Source organism: Cryptomeria japonica, chromosome 11 (genome assembly GCF_030272615.1).
Source record: "Cryptomeria japonica chromosome 11, Sugi_1.0, whole genome shotgun sequence".
NCBI lineage: Eukaryota > Viridiplantae > Streptophyta > Pinopsida > Cupressales > Cupressaceae > Cryptomeria > Cryptomeria japonica.
The window spans coordinates 718,669,004-718,688,463 of record NC_081415.1 but is presented as its reverse complement, the minus strand read 5'-3'; the positions used below and the strand labels follow the sequence as shown (position 1 = coordinate 718,688,463).

General features: G+C 35.9%; 1 protein-coding gene across 7 annotated transcripts in view; it reads left to right on the top strand.

The window, feature by feature from the left end:
• LOC131061292 (probable aspartyl aminopeptidase) overlaps positions 1–14,238 on the top strand; it is a 159,599-nt gene extending 145,361 nt beyond the window's left edge. For 4 of the 7 annotated variants that reach the window (XM_057994897.2, XM_057994903.2, XM_057994899.2 and 1 more), the window contains one exon: positions 13,738–14,238. In XM_057994897.2, coding sequence (XP_057850880.1) covers positions 13,738–13,770 — 33 coding nt within the window. In that variant the 3' untranslated portion in view covers positions 13,771–14,238. The remainder of the gene's footprint in view (positions 1–13,737) is intronic. The other 3 variants (XR_009359310.1, XM_057994896.2, XM_057994900.2) reach the window with 1 other exon arrangement.
• The last annotated feature ends 5,222 nt before the right edge of the window (positions 14,239–19,460 follow it).

Genomic DNA, 19,460 nt, shown 5'->3' with positions numbered 1-19,460 from the left:
GGGGACGACTATTCAAAATATAGGGAATTTTCAAATGTTCATATGAAAACATCAATAAAGCATGCATATGTACATTATATTCATATGAAAACATGGGTAAAGCATGCATACATACATTATAGAACTTTAACTACAATTTTTTTGTTCAAAATTCATTGTCAATACTCAATATGCAATCATAATTAAGAATTCATTGTCAATATGCATGTGATATTTAATAAAGGGAACCTCCCCTCATAATAGAGGAGAGAATGTCCTATACACTGCTGTAAATCTATTTTGACTTGTGCAAAAATAATTTACTAACAGTAAGTTTTTTAAAGAAAATGTTGTTGGGATTTTGGGTCATTCACCTGTTGTTCCTAGATGCTGAAAATTAGAAAAAACATCCTAAATTTAAGATACTATGGTTACCTTTCCTAAATTTAGGTGCCAAGTTTATTGTTAATATATAACCTTGCGATACCCATCGTGCATATTCAGAGTTCTAAGATTCTTCCATAATAATAAAAATTGCAACTCTAGAATTCTGGTTTCAGTTTTATTGTCTATATATTTTTGTGCTTTCAAAAGTTTGTGCATGCAAGTTAGAGCAATCAGAATTGCAGGTTTGATCAAAGGTTGAGTTAGTCGATTTGTTTCAAATCCTAATAAGAACAATTTGCAAACCATGTGCTGAATTTTAAAATGGTATCAGAGCACTGTTACTAAGATCTTTCAGGTTCATGAATGGAATTTTTTGCTATCTGTTATAGGTAGTTGCAGGAGGATTTCAGTGCTTTACTTTAATATGCTTGAAGTATATCAGACCTGTGAAAGGTTATAGGGTTTGATGCCCTAGTTGCTCTAGTAACTGAGTTGTTGATGTACACCTGTGGTAGATTCGTTGATCTGATTTAATTTTAACTGATTTGTTCAATTTCAACATGTTCTAGTAGTTGTAAACATGACTAGTCTTTGCAGTGGGTTTTTAAGTTCAGTGAGTTTTTTTTAACTGCCCCCTGATGTCTAGGACGTCTAGCTGTCCCCAGGATGGTCAAGGGACGTCCTAGATGTCTCCCCAAGATGGTCAAGGGATGTCCCAGACGTCCCTGGTACGGTCGGATGTCCTGATGTTGTGGGACGCTGTCCCTGAAATTTGGGCATGTTTCCAATTTTTTTGCAAACCAGAAGGATCAAAGTGATAGGTAGCAGAAACATCAGGTATTTCATGAATCAGAAGGATTTTCATGATAGGTAGCAAAAATGGGATAGCAGACTACAAGCATATGATTTTGACATTGTCTATGTCAAGGGAAAAATAATGTAGTTGCTGATGCACTTTCTAGGAGGCCTCATTTATGTTCACTTGTTGAGATTACTAATGAAAAGAGTTGAATTCAGCAAAGTTGCTAAGGATTCTTGGGCAGCGTAAATAATAGAAGGCGCTATCCATGATGATAGGTACACATTGATCAATGAGTTGATCATTTATAAGGTGAGGATTTATTTGGCGCCTACTTCATAGCTTTAGGTGAATATATTGAGAACTTTTCATGATGCACCTATGGCTGGTCACCCTAGAGTCTTCACATGGAAAGGATTCACAGATAAAGTCCTTAAGTATTTTAGAGAATGTCCCACTTGCCAGTAGAATAAAAATGAGTACACTTATCCGGCTGGTCTACTTCAACCCTTATCCATTCCTAACTAGAAATGGGAATGTATCTTGATGGACTTCATTACCAAGGCTACCTAAGGTACATGACAAAGATTGTATATATGTTGTGGTTGACAGGCTGACCAAATTTGCACATTTCTTTGCTATTTTTGCAACACACATTGCAACACATGTAGCTGATTTGTTCTTTAGGGAGGTTTTTCAAATTACATGGGATGTCCAAGAGCACAGTAAGTTATAGGGACAACAAGTTCTTGAGCCTCTTTTGGCAAGAGCTTTTTAGATTGAGTGGAATGAGCTCACTCCTAGCACAAGCTACCACCCACAAACAAATGGGTAGACAAAAATAGTAAACAAATTGGTGGAAGGGTATCTGTAATGCCCCTTTCTCCGCAGTGATTAGTTTAGTAGTCCATTGGCCTATTCTGAAGACCTGTAGGCTATTTGGAAAGGAGAATTAAGGTTTCCAACTTTTGTGGAGTTCTTCTCGAGCTTTTTAGGGTTATCAGAAGGGAATTCTTCAATTTTGTCTATACTTTCCTTCTGGGTTTTTCATGAGCTCTAGGGTAGCATAACATGCATTGGATTCTTTGGTGAAGTGAGAACTTACTATTTTTAGTAAGTTAGGGTTTGGCTGTTTGGATGATGCTGTCTTACTGAGCTTTCCAAGCTCTTCCTCTAGGTGCGAAGATCATGATTTTGGGAGAAGTATTTCTTGACTTTCTATTTTTAGTAAGCGGCAGTATTGAGCGTTTCTATTTTTAGTAGTCTCGGACAGAGTCCTAATTTAGTGCAGTTTTGTGGTCTTCGTCGCACAACTTCATCCTTGATTTTGATGTTAATCAGTACCAGAGTTATAAGTTATTGAATTAAATATTATTTCTTTATCCTAAGGTTTAATATTTAATTATTTTATTACTGATTAATTGTGTTTTGGGTGACTTAGGGAAAAGGATAAATATATGCTACTAATATTATTATTTCCCTTAGTCAGGTGGCGTTGAGAGTGATTAAACATGTCATGTTTATATTGTTTTAATATTGCAAGTTGTTCACCTAGCAAAAGTTCGAACTTTGCCTAGGTAGTTGGGATAAGTGGACGCCATTTTGAGGACACATGTTTAATTAAATTCAAATGTGTTGGGCGCCTTGGAGGACATGTAATTTGGGCGTATTTGTGTGCTTTTGCATTTGAATTTGGTGAAGCAAGAAGTTATAAATAAGAGCCTTGGGCTCTCATTTTGGGATCTTATGAAATTGCATTGTTATGCTGCCGGTTTGGCGATTGAAAATCTGAGCTTCGAAGTGTGGCTTCCTAGCTAAGTCTTAGTTTCGTACTTGGAAGATAGTACCTAGTTGTGTTCTTGTAATTTCAGTGCTGTCCGTGAGTGTTCTGCAAATCGTGGAGAGTTTTGTGTGGATTCTGGAGTGTTTCCTTGTTGTTGCTCGTGGAGTTGCTGAAACCATACTTTGTTTATACCTCTTGACCAATTGATTGCATCGTTCTGGGTATCGGCTCTTTGGAAGCGTATTGGGAAGACAATCATTCTTCTATCTTGGCATGGCTTTTGGTGGTCATCACAATTTTTGGTTGCAAACCGAAGTTTGCTACTGTAGCGCCATTTTCAGACTTACCTTGGGATGTATGCAACACATTCTGTGCTTCCAAGTTGCGAGTTTGAGGTATTGGATTGGTTGCCTATGTTATATTAGTCATTTGCATTTTATTTGGTGTGATTCCGGTTAGTTTTGAGAAAGTTATGAGTGTTTTGGTGTTTCCAGTAGTGGCTGGATAGTGTGTTTTCTAGCTTGCAGAATTAGAACAGCAGTAGTGTTCAAGTGTGGTGTGATTTTGATGGTGGATTGTTTGAGATCAGCATTAAGCTTCTTATCTTATCTCATATCTTTATTTTGTAAGATTGTTTCAGTAGTACTGATCAATCATTCTTGCTGTTCTTATTTGTAATTCCCACTGCATGTAATTCAGTTTATGTACTCAGTCCTCCCACTGAATAAGTGGTCGAGTGATAAGTTTTATGCAATTGTCCTCGCGCTGAAATATGCGGTAGAGTGATAGCTTAATGTAATGTCCTCCTACTGAAATACGCGGTAGAGTGATTGAGTTTCAATTTCTTGTTATTTCCCTTTGTTGGTTTACCTCCAAGAGTTCAATTTCGATCCTGTTAGATAAGCAGAAGGGGCTGGCTTGCCGCCTGTGCATTGTAATTTCAGTTTGATTTATGGTGCTAACGATCCCCGGAACACCATATGCTCTCACCCTCCCAGATTGGGCTCTCGGTGAACAAAAGGTGGAAGGGTTCCCTTTCAGTAGTTTGGATTATTTTTCTAACCTTAACGGGCTATGGTGTTTGCTTGTAACTCTTATTGCTAAAAACAAAAAAAAATTAAGGGGAATATTACAGTATCTCAAAACTTATTTTTCAAGACAATAGAGAGCTTGGGTAAAATGTCTACACCTTGGAGAGCATTGCTGCAGTTCTACTTCTCACATGTTTATTAGGATGTCACCGTTCATAGCATTGTATGGGTATGAGGCACCTAACTTTATTGATTTTCTCTTTGGGGACAGTAGAGTGTCAAGGCAAGAGATTTGTTGTAGGAGAAGTCAAGATTTTATAAAATCAGCATTGGATAGAGCACAGTTTTGAGGTGGGTGACATGGCATATTTGAGGCTCTAACCATATAGATAGTCTAATCTTAAGCCCAAGCCTAAGTTTGATGGTCCCTTCAGAATATCTAGTGTGGTCCCTGTAGAGTCTCAAGGAGGGTTGGAGATGTTGTTTATGAGCTTCAGTTATCGATTAACAACAGAGTGCTCAGTGTGTTCCATGTGTCTAGATTCAAGAAAGCACTCAGGTATAATGCGGTTCCCTTATCAAAGTTGTCACCATTGGATGAGGAGGGGAAGTTAATTCTGATTCCGAAGACCATCATAGACTACATGGAGCATACTCTTTGGAAGAGGGTTATTAAGGAATACTTGGTCAAATGGAAGAACTTGTTGATAGAAAATGCAACATGGAAGAATGAATAGATTTTGCAGCATGCAGAGTTGGAATTGCTTAGGGACAAGCAATTTTGGGACAGGCGGACTATAATGTCCACTTCCTACGAGTTTTTAGTTTGGCAGATTATTAGCTTATTCAATGGGTTTCTATAGGCTAATAAGTTGAGTTAGGGAACTCATGATGATAATTTGATTCAACAATGATAGGTGTGTTGGAATCGTTTGTCGTTGCGCCAAAAGGTCGAACTATCAACGCCCAATACAAACGCCAGATTTAACCTGACCCACAAGAGGTGGTTAAGCCATGTCATGACTCACCAAGGAGGTGTTGACCACCAAGTCAACAATCCCCCCCTCAACTCAACTAAGCCTTCAACACCCACCAAAGGGAGACCCAAACCTGTGACCCAAGACTTTGATACCATTTGTTGGAATTGTTTGCCATTGTGCCAAAAGCTCGAACTATCAACGCTCGATAGTAATGCCAGATTTAACCCAACCCATAGGAGGTGGTTAAGCCATGTCACGAGTCTCTAAGGAGGTGTTGACCACCAAGTCAACAAGGTGTTTCCTTGAGCTTAGATGGTTGAGATGTGTGCAACACCCTTTTGTAGAGTGTATTTGGATGGATTTACCATACTATTTTTAGTAAGTCAGTTTTTGGGCATTAACTAAGCTAGTTGTCAGTTTTACTATTTTCAGAATGGTTGGTGGATGCAGTTATTGATGATATCTCAATTTTGATATAGTCCAATTCTTTTAAATTAAATAATGATAAGTTATTAAATTATAAAGTTAAATTAAAGATTTAACTTTATTGTTATTTTTATTTATTTATTAAAGGACTACAAGGGCGCCCAATATAATGAAGTGACGAATATTTAAAATGGGGCCTTTAGAATGGGACATCACTTTGGAGACATAAGGAGATTTAAAAATTAATTTGAAACAAAAAGGGCAAAAGTGGCATAGCTTTTGGGGAGATATAAAAGCAAATTTTATGAACTTATTTCATATGCCTGGTTGATATGTTGGAAATCTTCTTTGTTGGTTGAACTTGTTCATCCTGTGGCATTGTGAGGACGAAAACCCTTGCAATGAACATCTTCCACATTGGTCAAAGATCTAATTTGGAGGATCTTTGGTGGTTTCATTCAGGAATCAGATTGGAGCTTCATTGTTGTTGTGATTTAGTCTTCTTTAGTTTTCAGTGCTTCATATTGACAACGATTATTCATAGAGGCTGGTAGAGGAGGGCTATTAAGTTTATTGCAGACTTTTGAGACCTCTTTGTTGCATGTTGTGTTGGCAATTTGGCATTAAGTTGTCATTGATGTCAACCGGTTTGGCAAGGTCACCGGTAAGTAAGAAGTGGTGACCGGTATGATGGCAATACAGATGAGAGTGAGAAGACAAAAGGAAGGCTACAGGTACACATGACTTGGGTCATCTATCGGTAAAAAAGGCTTACCGGTAAGGCATAAACCGGGATGAAGGTTGCTTGTTTGTTATGAAGGCACAACAACCGGTGAACAGAACAAAGAGGATGGTTGATGGTCATACCGATAACATAACCTAAACTGGTAGTCAACCTTGGTCGACAATGTATGTCAAAACGACATAGGAATCCAAGAAAAGGTGGATGTCGACAAGCATGACGATTGGATGCTAGGTGGAGGTATTGCATAGGTTGGTGGAGTGTGCATTGATGTAACAAATCTGCAAGCAGGTCGGCTTTTATGAGGAACCCGCAAGTCACGGAGGATGCCAAAGGATTGCAGCTCGAGGAAGGCAAGTTGGAAAAGCAATTGCACTAATCCTGCAAGAAGAGTTGATCTTCGTACCTGTTTGGTGAAGGAAACAGCAAAGTCATTAATGGCGAATGATAGAGAAAATCAGAAAAGCATGATGCAGACCTCTAGATTTAGAAAACGCACATTGGAATGCGAAGCTTTGCTGGTGATTGATTGATGTCATGAAGATCTTGTCCCTGGAAAAGCATATCAAATCAAATCATATTCGGATCAAGTTGGAGAAGGGAAGCCTTACACGACAGTGTTTGAATGCGTTCTTGGTGGGAATCCACAATTATAAATACATGAGCTCAAAACACAAATGAGTGATGCTTGAGGAGAAGAAGAAGAGTCAAGAGAGCTTGAGTGCAGAGAAGAATCATCTTCCTTAGAATTCATTATAAGAAAGTTGCAGAGTGAATCTACAAGCAAACCGTTGAGAGGGTTTAGCCGGCAGTGATTGAGTACCGGTATAACTGTAGCAAGTCCAACTGTTGAGCAAACCGGTGAGGTGTGGTTGAGCAAGGCAGCATCCAAGTGTGACATAGTGAGTTGTGAGAGAAGAGAGAGAAGAGAGGCCAAGAATCAGAGAGAGTGATCTCATAACCAGTAGTGTGAGATCCAGTAAAAGAAGAGAAGACTGTCAATCGGCAGTATTCTATGTGATCAAGAGTTGCAGAACTCATTTGCAACAAGAAGCTATAACTGTATCAAATTGTATTTCAATATACATCACCAAGTTGGAGCTTGGTGCAGGGGTTGGTGCTCCTTGGGTTGGTGCCCTAAATCTTTGTAATTCAGTGTTTCACTTGTGAGCCTGGATTGGAGCAGTAGTCTCCAGCTGCATTTCTCACCGAGGTTTTTCCCATATTGAGTTTTCCTCGTACATTTGGTGTTGTGGGTTTCATTTGTGTGATTGTCGATTTTGGTCTCCTCAGTTGCTTTACTGGTTTGATTGTTTAGTGCTTAAGATAACAACCGGTATTCTGAAGTTGCCTTAAAAGAGAAGAGTTTAGGAACCACTGATTCACCCCCCTCTCAGTGGTACTTTGTGTTCAACAATTGGTATGAGAGCCTAGGTTCCCGGTTATCTCTAAACCTTGGGTAGATTCTGGACTTAGAACACAATGGCAAGAAATGAGTCTGCTTCCTCAAAAGCCCCCATGTTTGATGGATCCGACTATGCCTTTTGGAGCAGAAGAATGGAGACCTATATTTCCTCCCTTGACTTTGACGTGTGGATGTCTGTCAAGAGTGGATATGTTGTCCCTAGTGTTCCTCCCACTGATCTAGATGCCAAGAAGGAGTATGAGAACGATGCAAAGGCCAAACATGTTATTTTGAGCGGGCTGTCTGATAATGAGTTTGTCAAGATCATGCATTGTGCATCTGCTAAGGAGACCTAGGATAAATTGCAGAGGTTATTTGAAGGAGATGCAAAAGTCAAAAAGGCCAAGCAGCAAGCACTAAGGGGCCAACTTGAGGGCATCAAGATGAAGGATGATGAAAAGATTGCAGACTACCTTCACAGATTTGATGAAACTGTGAATACCATCAAAGGACTCTGAGAAGATATTGCAGATGAGATCCTTGTCAAGAAGCTACTTAGGTCTCTTACACCTAAGTATGATACAAAGGTGTCTGCCATAGAGGAAGCCAAGGATTTGAAGATCTTTTCAATGGATGAACTATTTGGCTCACTAATAGCCTATGAGATGAGAATGATCGATGATGCTTCCTTAAGGAAAGAAGCAGCGTTCAACACCACCCAAAAGGGCAAAGAAGTAGCTGCTCATAAAGGATCTAGTGAAGACTCTGATAAAGAGGTAGCAAACTTTGTCAGAAAGCTCAAAAGAGGATTCGACAAGTATAAAGGAAAGCTACCACTCAAATGTTTCAACTGTGGTAAGGTTGGACACTTTGCTGCAAAATGTCCTTACAATGAAACCGGTGGAGATGAGTCAAGAGAGTTTAGCAATTCTGCTGGCAAAGATAGAGAAAGAAATGTCTACTGACAAGGAAGAAGAGGCTACCGGAAGCAAAACAACCTCTATACTATTGAGGATGATACCACAAATGAAGAAAGTGCATCAAAAGATGGCTACCATGAGAATGGCAGAAAAGTTAATCTCTTTATGGCACTTGATGAACCGGTTGGTGAAGATGAGGAAGAAGAGGATATTGAGGCTGAAGTGGACTTAGAAGGAGAGCTTATAAGTGCTCTTGAGGAACTGAGTAAAAAAAGAAGAGAACTCAAGAAGGTCAAGCATGTTGCAGTAGATGAGCAAGGTCTCTTGAAGCAATCCCTGGATGAGTCCAGTCAAGTTATATCTGACTTGAGACTGCAGCTGGAAGAAACCAAGAGGATATGTGAAGTTACATCCTCTGATCTAATGAAGAAGGAAAAGGAGCTTCAAGATCTGGAAGCAGAAATAGTGAAGCTTAGAAAGGAGCTTGAAGAAAGTAAGGAAGAAATAAAAGTGAGGAGCAAATATGAAGGTAGCACCGAAGCCTTAGATAAGATGTTGAACAAACAAAAGCAATCCAAAGATACCAGTGGCTTAGGCTTTGAAGAAGGTCAAAGTTCAAACAGAAAAGACACATCCGGTAAAGAAATAAAGTTCACCTCTTCAAATGAAGGTGAAGAAAAGAAGACATTCATTGTAGGCAAGGATACTGGTAAAAAGACATGCAGATGCTGTTGGAAATCGCCACACAAACCGGTATACACAAGCAATAGGGTTTTTTTTTTTTTGGGGGGGGGGGGGGAGAGTTTGTGGCTGCTTGGAGGCGTCTAGGACTGACATGATCAGAGACATCCAAAACTTTGTCTTGGGGGGAGTATTTGGAGGGTGGCATCCAATCCAGTTGATGCTGGTTTGCAGATTTCAATGCCAAATAAGACTTTTGTATTGCTGGAGTTAATGGGTATGCTTGAAGTGTGTTAGTAATTCATTTTGGTTATCTGGGGTATTGCTCATTTTGATGATAATTTGTACTTCCCATTCTGAAATTAAATCTAAGTTATATCATTCTGTGGAGTTTTCTGAATATTGTCATTTTCTGAGTTATTATATTGCTGCAAGTTTTATCATTGTGAAAGAAATATTTTGCATATCTCTTTTCTTCAACAAACACATCAAAATAGAAAACAAAACCAGAAAAAGAAAAACAAGGATGTATATTGCATTTATTGTGAAGTCTTGGGATAAACATAACCCAAACATGGCTGGGATCTCAATTATCACAATTTGTTTGAACATAGTGACTATAGGACAAGCATATAGAGTAGGAGGAAGGTTCCTAATGAATCCTATAGCCCTATTCACCATCTAATTTGGTGACTCCTTTTTCGATAGGCTCATACAATAAATGTAAGGCATCATCTTCTTTTTTTTGACATTACAAATATGCTAGCTCCAAAATCAATCATATAATTGTGTAACAGCTTCCTTTCAATAGTTAGAGTAAGGTAGAATGAGGAAGGTTTAGATTTACCTAGATCTAGATCTATTACTTGCAATGTTTTTTAAGGTTTATATTTAGAATGGGGAAGTGACTACTTTTCTTGCAATGTTTTCTTTAGAAGAACAATAGCTAATTGTTTGACTCTATTCTTCTCTTGTTCATTTAGAGCCTCTTTTAGCAGGTTCATTTGTTTCAGCATTGCTAGGATCTCCTATAGGGTTACCTAAGCCATTGCTTTCTTCATTTGGTTCACCGTGTTCAAGGATGCAACTAATTGTGCTTTTGGTGCATGCGCCCATTTTCTTGATTGCTTGACCAATCAGTTATCTTTTGTTGACCTGGGTTATGTGTAATGTCCCCTTCTCCTTAGTTCGCAGATATTCACGAGGTTGGCCTATCATTTGACCCTCGTAGGCAAAAGAGATTGATTAGGGGGTCGATTTGGCAGATATTGGTGGCTGCACATTTTATGTCTACATGATTTTATGGTGAGATAAGGGGATTACACGTATGATGTCACGTGTGCACTTTAATTATAATGTAATAATATTTTAAAGTGCAATTAAATTAATTAATGTGTAATAAAATAATAAAGTGTAATAAGAGAATAGAGTTTGTTAGAGAAGAATCTTCTAGAAGGAACCAATCGATTGGAGGAGAAAAGTATAAATAGAGGGGGTTGGTTCATTGTTCATCATTGGATGTTTTGATATCTTCTCTTGAGTAGACTTGTGGAGCCAAGGGTTTCTGCAGACTTAAATCATTTGGGAACGAAAACTCCCTATGATTTGCATAACTGAGGTGGTGAGAGATCCTCCAAGGGGTTGCTGCTAAGAGTGGAGGATAATTTCAGTCCTTCACATTGTGCTTAATGAGTTTCTTGTGCATCACATGGTAGACATTTTGTGGTATTTTCAGTCCATCCATATTTATCATATTTGTGCATCGATTCCTATTGGGAAGAATAGGCGATTTTCTTTGAAGACCAATTGAAGGTGAATTTGGAGGATAGCTGGTTGTGTAGCAGGTCTGAAACAAATCGAGCTCTTCCCTTCATTCCCACGACTTTGTTATTATCTCCTTGTTGAAGCATCAAGACCTTCATTGGAGGACAACGCTAGCATTGGGGACATAAGGCGACTCCCTTAGGAGCATTTGGGAGAAGAGATAAGAAGATTTCAGAGGTCTAATCAGATCTGAGGACAAGTCGAACCAGACTTCTATTTCCTACGATTTTGCTCCTATCTACCTATCTTAGCATCGAACTTAAGAATTGGTGACAGCGTTGTGATTGGAGGAAGACAGTGAACATTTTCAGGGGTTGATGGAAGACTTGGGAGCTGATAAATAATTATTATCAGACCTTCATACTTTCAGCAGGGGCGATTTTGAAGACAAGTCGATTTGGCATTGTGAGGGCTCCAAAACAAAGGATATTGATTGCTTCTTCAATCTAAAGGCTAGGCGATTCATATCAGGTTCCTTTGGCATCATATTTCCTTGTATTAATCAGTTATATGCATGCATCTATGGCCGTCATGTATCTTCAGATTTTCTGAGTAAACCATTGATAATTGCTAAGTGTTTGGGCATTGGTTTGGTTATTGTAAAGAGCACATTTGACTCGTAAATAAAGGAGAATTAGTTTGCATATCATTGTTCATTGTTTATGGTTTCATGCCAACTGTTTGATGAAATTACAGCCAGCTGTAGGTGTGTGATTTTGTATCCAAATTTGTGTGATCACATTGAAAACAAGTTGCACCATCATCCTAGAGGGTTATGCTATCAGTAATAGTTGTTTCGAAGTCACACTTTGATGAAAACTTGTAGTTGATGCCTCCAAAACAAGTCTGAAACTCTGTAACAGTCAAACAACATAACACGCAAGTTATCCAAGAGTCTTTGAATCCGCATAACACGCTGGTTGACAGCCAATTTTTGATGATATTCCTTGCATTTTTAGTCCTATGACCTAAGTCACCAGGTTCGGCCGAATTTGAACCTTGAAGTTCGAAATTCGCTGAACTTGAAAAACTATGTAAAAATTCGATTAAATTCGAAAAAAAGTTTAGGGTTTGCGATAAAGTGTTTTTTTGGCTTGCGTTTTAGGGTTTCGTCGCTGATTTTATAAATAGGGCGGCCGCAAGAGTTGCAGTCACGCCCACGCGAGTTGCTAACGGAGTCACCTAGTCTGCCCGGCCGCCACGCGAGTTGCTAACGGAGTTGCCCAGTCTGCCCGGCCGCCACCAGTCGACGACGCCACCACCAGTCCGCGACGCCACCAGCCCGCACGCCACCAGTCCGCGACGCTACCACCAGTGACCTGTCCGCGACCTGCACAGGTAGGCCGCCATTTTTTTTAGGTTTATTATTTTTTTTTTATTTATAATTTTTATAATGTTCATTGTTTATAATGTTTAAAAATTTATAATTTTATATTAATAGTTTGTAATATTATATTATATATTTTTATATTTTTTTAATTTTTTTTAGGTTTAATATTTTTATAAACAATTTAATAATGTTTATTATAAATTTTATTATTATTTATTTAATAATGTTGTTTATTTAATTTTTTTTTAGGTTTATTATTTATTTATAATGATTATAATGTTGTTTATTTAATGTTTATAATGTTGTTTATTTAATTTTTTTTTAGGTTAATTAATAGTTTATACTTTATAATGTTTATTTTTTATATATTTATTAAAAAAATTTAAAAATTACATATGGCGAATTTAATTCGAATTTTATACATTTCGAATTTCTTCCGCATCGAACTTCATTCGAATTTCAAAGCTGTTGAACTTCGAATTCGAATTCGAACCTGGTGACTTAGCCTATGACTGCAGGGGATATTTCATTATGCACATTGCCTCCTTGTTTTTGAGTGGCAGATGCAATTTACTTTGGATTAGTGGTAGGGACAATTTATTTCTGTCCCAACTTCTCCGGGGATGTCCTCCTTATGAGAAATGCAGTAATAACCTTGGGGATGCATTTAGGTTACATGGGAAAAAAGCTACCTTGAAGCCACAAGACCTCCCCCTACAGCTACTCAACCTCTCTCAAGATACAAATATAGTGTCAAAATGAAATTAGCCTTTCATGGTTAAGGGATATAAATTTTTTTGTGTGATCGAGACCTAGGGGACCATATAAAGGACTACAATGAGCAAAAATAACCAGCCATTTATGATAATTTTGGAGGTTAACAAGTTGGTTTTGTATTCTACGCAAAGTTTAAAGAAAGTAGCAGAGGTGTTTGGATATGTAACTCATTCTGCAGCATTAGCATAAGACATGACTTTGTGCACAAGTATATATAGATGCACAGACATATTTGAATATGTAAATATGTGTACATATGTAACTATATATACTCCTATATATGCATATAAACATACGTGTGTATATAGTATAATATACACATTCATAAATACAATTTCACGTGCAAATGAATACAAATAGAAAGGATTTTAGGTGTTTCTTAATGTCCAAACTTTGCTATTTGAGAAATTTGCAAATTTTATTTGTCTATATAGGGTTTTTAGTTGAATTGCATTATAGAGATAAGTTAGTCTCACATTTTATTCTGACTAATTGAAGTTCTGAGGTGAACAATAACAATTGATTTTGTGCATCTTTGTAACATTACAAAACTTGGTTGTAAGGTATTGTTCAAATGATTTCTGTTTTAAGGTATTTTAGAATCACATTAGTGAGAAGATTTTATGTGACTTGAGAGGGGAAGGCACTGATAAAATAATTCATTTATTTGCAGCGTGCGGGAAATGTGTGGCAAAGAAGATATTGATATTACATACAAGCATTTCAAGGCATTCTATAAAACCTTTTCTGATATAGATGATAGGTTGTCTGTTGATTGTTGATGACTTCCATGAATATCATGTTCATTCACATCTGTTCACTCAGAATTCTATCATGAGTAGATATCTTTTTTCTCGTTACAGTCGGGTAAGTCATTCCTTTGTGATTAGATTGGACTTTTGTTGGTCTTGATAGTGGTGGAAAATGCTAATAAGAGGAACATCCAATCAATAAAATAACTTGAGTGTTGTCACTTTCAGCTTATGATGCTTGATACACCGAGACATATGATTTCTTCCATTTGGGGATCATCATTTGGTGCTTTAGTATATACCAATGAAAAACTTTGTTCAAGGATTCTAGTGAAAATTTAGTTATGATTGCAACCTGGAATGTTTTTGGAAAAAATAATTTAAATTAATTTTGAAATCCAATATTTAATTTTTTGTGTTCCCATGCAGGCTAGAAATTAAACTAATCTTGTGTGATGTGGTCCCTGTTAATGACATATTTCTACATATTTTAAGTAGGATTTTTAAATGCAGAAATAATCATCTAATATTGAAACATAGCATGTAACAACCTTTTCGTTGGAAAGAGTTTATGGTTGTATGGATGACAATGATATCACATTTTATAATGGATACGGAGTTAACTTTTAATAGAAGCTAAAATGTCATTGAGAATTGGAAAAAAAACGATGGTCTCTTGGAATGTGGAAGGCAACTTTTTGTAAAAGAATACGTGCAAGGATGCTAATGTGTGAGATGAAATTTAATAGTAAGATTTTACACAAGTACTAGATTTATGCTTATAGGATGTTTTGTGCGTAAGTTGATAATCTCAGTAGTTATTTATGTTATGTTTTGAGAATTTATGTTTAATAAATCACTAAGTTAATGATTAATTAGGGTTTTCTCTCACTGAGTATAAGATGAAAAAATGTCCTAGATCAGTTTTCCACTTTGATTTATTAATGTAATAAAGAGAGTTGTGAGTGTGTGAGCACCCCTATTGGTTTACAACTAGATTTGCAAGTGCAATATATCTTAGGTTAGAAGGTGCTCCCATTGTTTTCAACTTAAGCATATCCTTGGTATCATAGATTCAGCCAATTTTCATTCATGTTATAAAAATTTCAATGGGAGCTAACTCAAGAAGGTAGTTAAAGTTATGATAAAGGAAGAGTTGATTGTGTAGTTAACATATTCAAAGAAAAAACATGAAGAGTTGATCTCTCTCTCAAAAAAGGCCAAAGATTAAGATTCAAGGTTTTCAAACTATAGAAGTTAACCTTCAGATCATGAGGAAAAAGACTCAAACTTTTAGTGAGCCTCTAATCCACCCTAGATGAGGAAGAGGAGATTGAATTTAAACCTCAAAGGCCCTATTTTAACTTTTTGAGAGTGGGGAAGAGAATTTCAACTCTACTGGGAGTCCCCAATTGTTCCTTGGATGAGGGAGAGGTGGATGAACACCATCTAAGGCCATCTTCTAATTGTTGATGGTGTTTTTATGCACCAAGATATGCTTGAGCAACTAGATATTGTATGTAAACCTTTAAACCAACCCTTTTTGTAGTTAAACCAAGGGAACCATTAGTATCCTTTTTAAAAATGATAGGGTTGTACTATGATTCTAGGAAAGTCTACATATGATTCTAGGCCATAAATCTTGCTAATCTAAGCTGCAAACAAAGGAATACATCTTGTAGATAAGTGTCTATAAACACACCTCTTTGTGTATTGGTATGTCTCCATGGCTATTTGTAAAGATTTAGAAAAATGTATAGTTGGAATTATACATTTTTGCTTACCACATTTACTGTTGCAATTGTAATAGAGGTTAGATTAAGATTGACAACTTCTAATGCATTGCAATACTATTGTAACTCTCTTTCTTTTGTTGCAAATGGGTTATTGTAGTTTTGAGATGGATTATCAAGTAATCTTGTTTGTATGATGTAATTTTTTTATTCTCATGTTAATGAAATCTCGTTTTGTTGATACTTCGAAAGATTTTTTCTTCTTCCTCTTTATTGTTGGCGACTTTGTTGCCTAATGGGGTAAGAACTTGTCGACATTATTGAAGGATCAAACATCCATTATTTAAACACCCTCTATCCACATTAGGAGTAGATTAGAATATACATTTTATTAGTTATTCATTGTTATAAGCTAGTGAACAATCTCAAGTGAGCCCAAATAGTTAAATCATTAGAGGATCATGTCATGCATGCCCACACCTTGCCATTGTGTATGTGAATATTAAATGAAATCAATTTCGAGGATTATAATATTGATGCGATCTATACGTGCATGTGCAAGATGTTTTATTGACTTTATAAGAGGTTTTATGTAACTAGTTTATCTTTGATCTAGTGACAAATAATGGGGGTCAAGTGTATGTTGGGTGTAGTTATTGATTATTGTAGTCATACTTGATTTTAATTGATTTAAAACCTTGTTAAATATACCTCTGAGAATACCCTCTTAGGCCATAATGAATAACAATAAGAACATGATATATCTTCTTGATGTGGGAGATTCATCTACCGTATAAATAAGATTGAAGCATCCTCTTAATTATACTCCAACACAATATGATCTTACTCCATAAATTTTCATGGGCCATTATTTCATATAACTAATAAAATTAAATGTTTCTACAACACTAATGATTTCATGCTACATGAACTTTAAGGCACTCTAAATAACATTAGCATTAATGAGATCACCAAAAAGAAAATGCATAAGACATGTATACAAAAGAGAACAAAAGGGCCTAGTAATGATAACTCGACACCTTTCTGGCCAATGGAGTAAAAGCATGAGTTGGCACATTTCTGTTTAGCTCAATGGAATTGTACAGTTAACATCATTATCAACATCAAAATAGTATCTAACATATTTGGATTCTTCGTGATATCATACATACATAGCTAAGAGACGTAACAAAAGTTTATGGAAAAATAGCATATAACCATAGGAAACAATAAACCCTCATATGGCAACAAGGTTATATGGACCACATGATCGCCCATATCACTATCTATAGAAGTTGTTGGTAGGTAATAAACAAATGCAAAAACAAAGCTAAATTCACCACTACTCATGTTATGGAGAACACCTAACTAGTGTCACAAAAAAATATAACAAGAACCTGTAGCCATATAGAAATCAAATGACATCACACCTTACCGATTAATAAAATAAAAGAGGATTCATTAGGATATGAAATGATTTTATCCCAATCAATTATTTAACATGAAATAGAAGCTCTAGGAGCACAATAAGATTATGTGATGAGTATATTGAAAGGAAATCAATTGCTAATAGGCCTTATTTGTACTATTATGAACACCACTACATAAAACATGCTATGGCATATGAACAATGATCTCAACTATCATAGTTTTGGCTTTGACATACAAAAATTTTGAGCTCCAAGATATTGGCTCTTATGAACATGTGCAAAGCATTGCACCTACACCAAATATCACATGATATCATAGTATATCAATGTAACTCATGGCACTAAATTTCACCATTAGATCATCCCTTTAAAATACACAAGATCATATATTATATTAAGTGGACTGCGATGAATGTAAGATAGATGATCACTAAGCATGATGCAATAGATCAGTACCACATAGTTATCACAAGGAGGCAAGGGAAACATATGAGTCAAATGTAACATTTAGATTGGGCCCATTTAATTTAACTTCTTTGATTGATTATTAATGATAGGAAAATAGAGACTAGGATGATGGAAAATGTGATAACATTTTTAAAATGCGAGTGTATTATGTAAAAGGCTCGTATTACATAATAGAGTCATTTTATATAATGAGTACATTATCTAACACGAGCATGTTACATAATGCACTTGCATTCTACATTGACAAAAACTTCTTGTCCTTGTTGCTTAGGAATAGAGGCTAAGGTAACGATCTTAAAGAGTTCGACTTCTAATGTGCACCCATTTGACATGGTTTAACAATTTTAATAGCATTTTTCAACTTCAACATTGTCAGATTTACTTATTTTAAAATATTTTTTTGACAAAATTACCATTAAAATATAGCACATCTTCTTCACTTTCTAACCATATGATTTTTTAATTTGGAATACATTAACTATTTATTTTTTTCTTATACTAATGTTTCTGTATTCCTCATATATCTGTTTTTGTAAGTTTTGATTTATTTATCAATTTAAAGAAAACAAATTATATACGATTGTTCTAAGATTCATTCTTTACACTTTAAAAAATAGATTTTTTATTATTTCTGTGGCAGCTACGAGACACGCATATTAAGTGATAATGTTTTTAGGATGCATCCACTTTTAAAAATCATAAAATGGTGTATGCATTTAATAAAATAAATACATGACTTCTAGTACTCACTTTTAACTATATTTCTACCAATCAATTGAAATTAATATTGAAAGTAACAAAAAAGTGAAAGGTGCAAGTAGAATACTATGTTTATTTTATAATTAAAAAAAATAGTGTATAACAATTTAACTTATTAATCTTAACCATTTAAAAAAAAATAGTAGTTTATAAACTATATCTCGAGTACTACAATTCGTGTTCTTGTCGTATCTTCAAATTTTGAGTGCATACATCTCTAATTACTTATCTAAGTTTAGGTTTAGTTGATTTGAGAAAAGAAAAATGTAAACACTTTTGACTTCCTTGTTCTTCTACATTTTCGTGTACTTATCCTTGTTAAATAAATTTAAATAATAATAATAATAATTGAAATCAATAAAAAAATGTCACAAATAAAATTTAAGGGTACAAAATTAGGGTGAGTGCGTAGTATTTTCCCCATTAGGATCTCATGGAAGAATAATAGATTAATACTATACAAGATTAGTGTCTTTATAATGAATATCAAATCAAACATTGTCTCATCATCAGTAAGGATCATCAAGTCTTGATTGTAAACTTGTTCCTAGTATCCATCCTAGGATTATTAAACACACTGAGGTCTAGATTTTCTCTTCTAGCCTTATCATTCTTATGGTGCTCATTCTCATAATTATAGGTTTCATAATCATAACAATTTTAAATAGGATCCCAAGTGTCCAATGCATGAAGTGGGATATTTGTTGAAAGATATTTCCCCTCGAAGTATCATCCTGAAATATTCAAGGGCACCATATTTACCATAGGTGTCATACAATAAATAGGTGAATATGAGGGAGGGATGGATGGAAAGAAGGTAGATGAAAAGATTACTAGTGTTCACATTTTGTTTGCCAAAATATGTACTATACAAATATAACTAACCATATATTGTACACAAGTTAGAGATGGCACGGACATGTGTTGCACAACTATGGCTTGAAAATTGACATACACACATGTTCATGTGGAAAAATAAAGTGTAATTGAAATTGCCTAAAGGGCAACTTTTTCATGTGTGAGAAGTATCAGAATTGTGGCTATAATATTTTTTTGAGAGGACGTTATCACTTTTGTAAGATTTCTCTCTTCATAAGAAAAGAGTTCCTTGTGGATGGCAATGTTGTTTCATTGATGTGTATCATTTATCGTAGGTGTGTTTATTATTGTTTGCAAGTTGTGAAACTCTTGAATAGATGAAATAGAATTAAAGATAGGATCATTGTCCCAAGCATGGGCCAAATAAAGGCAATG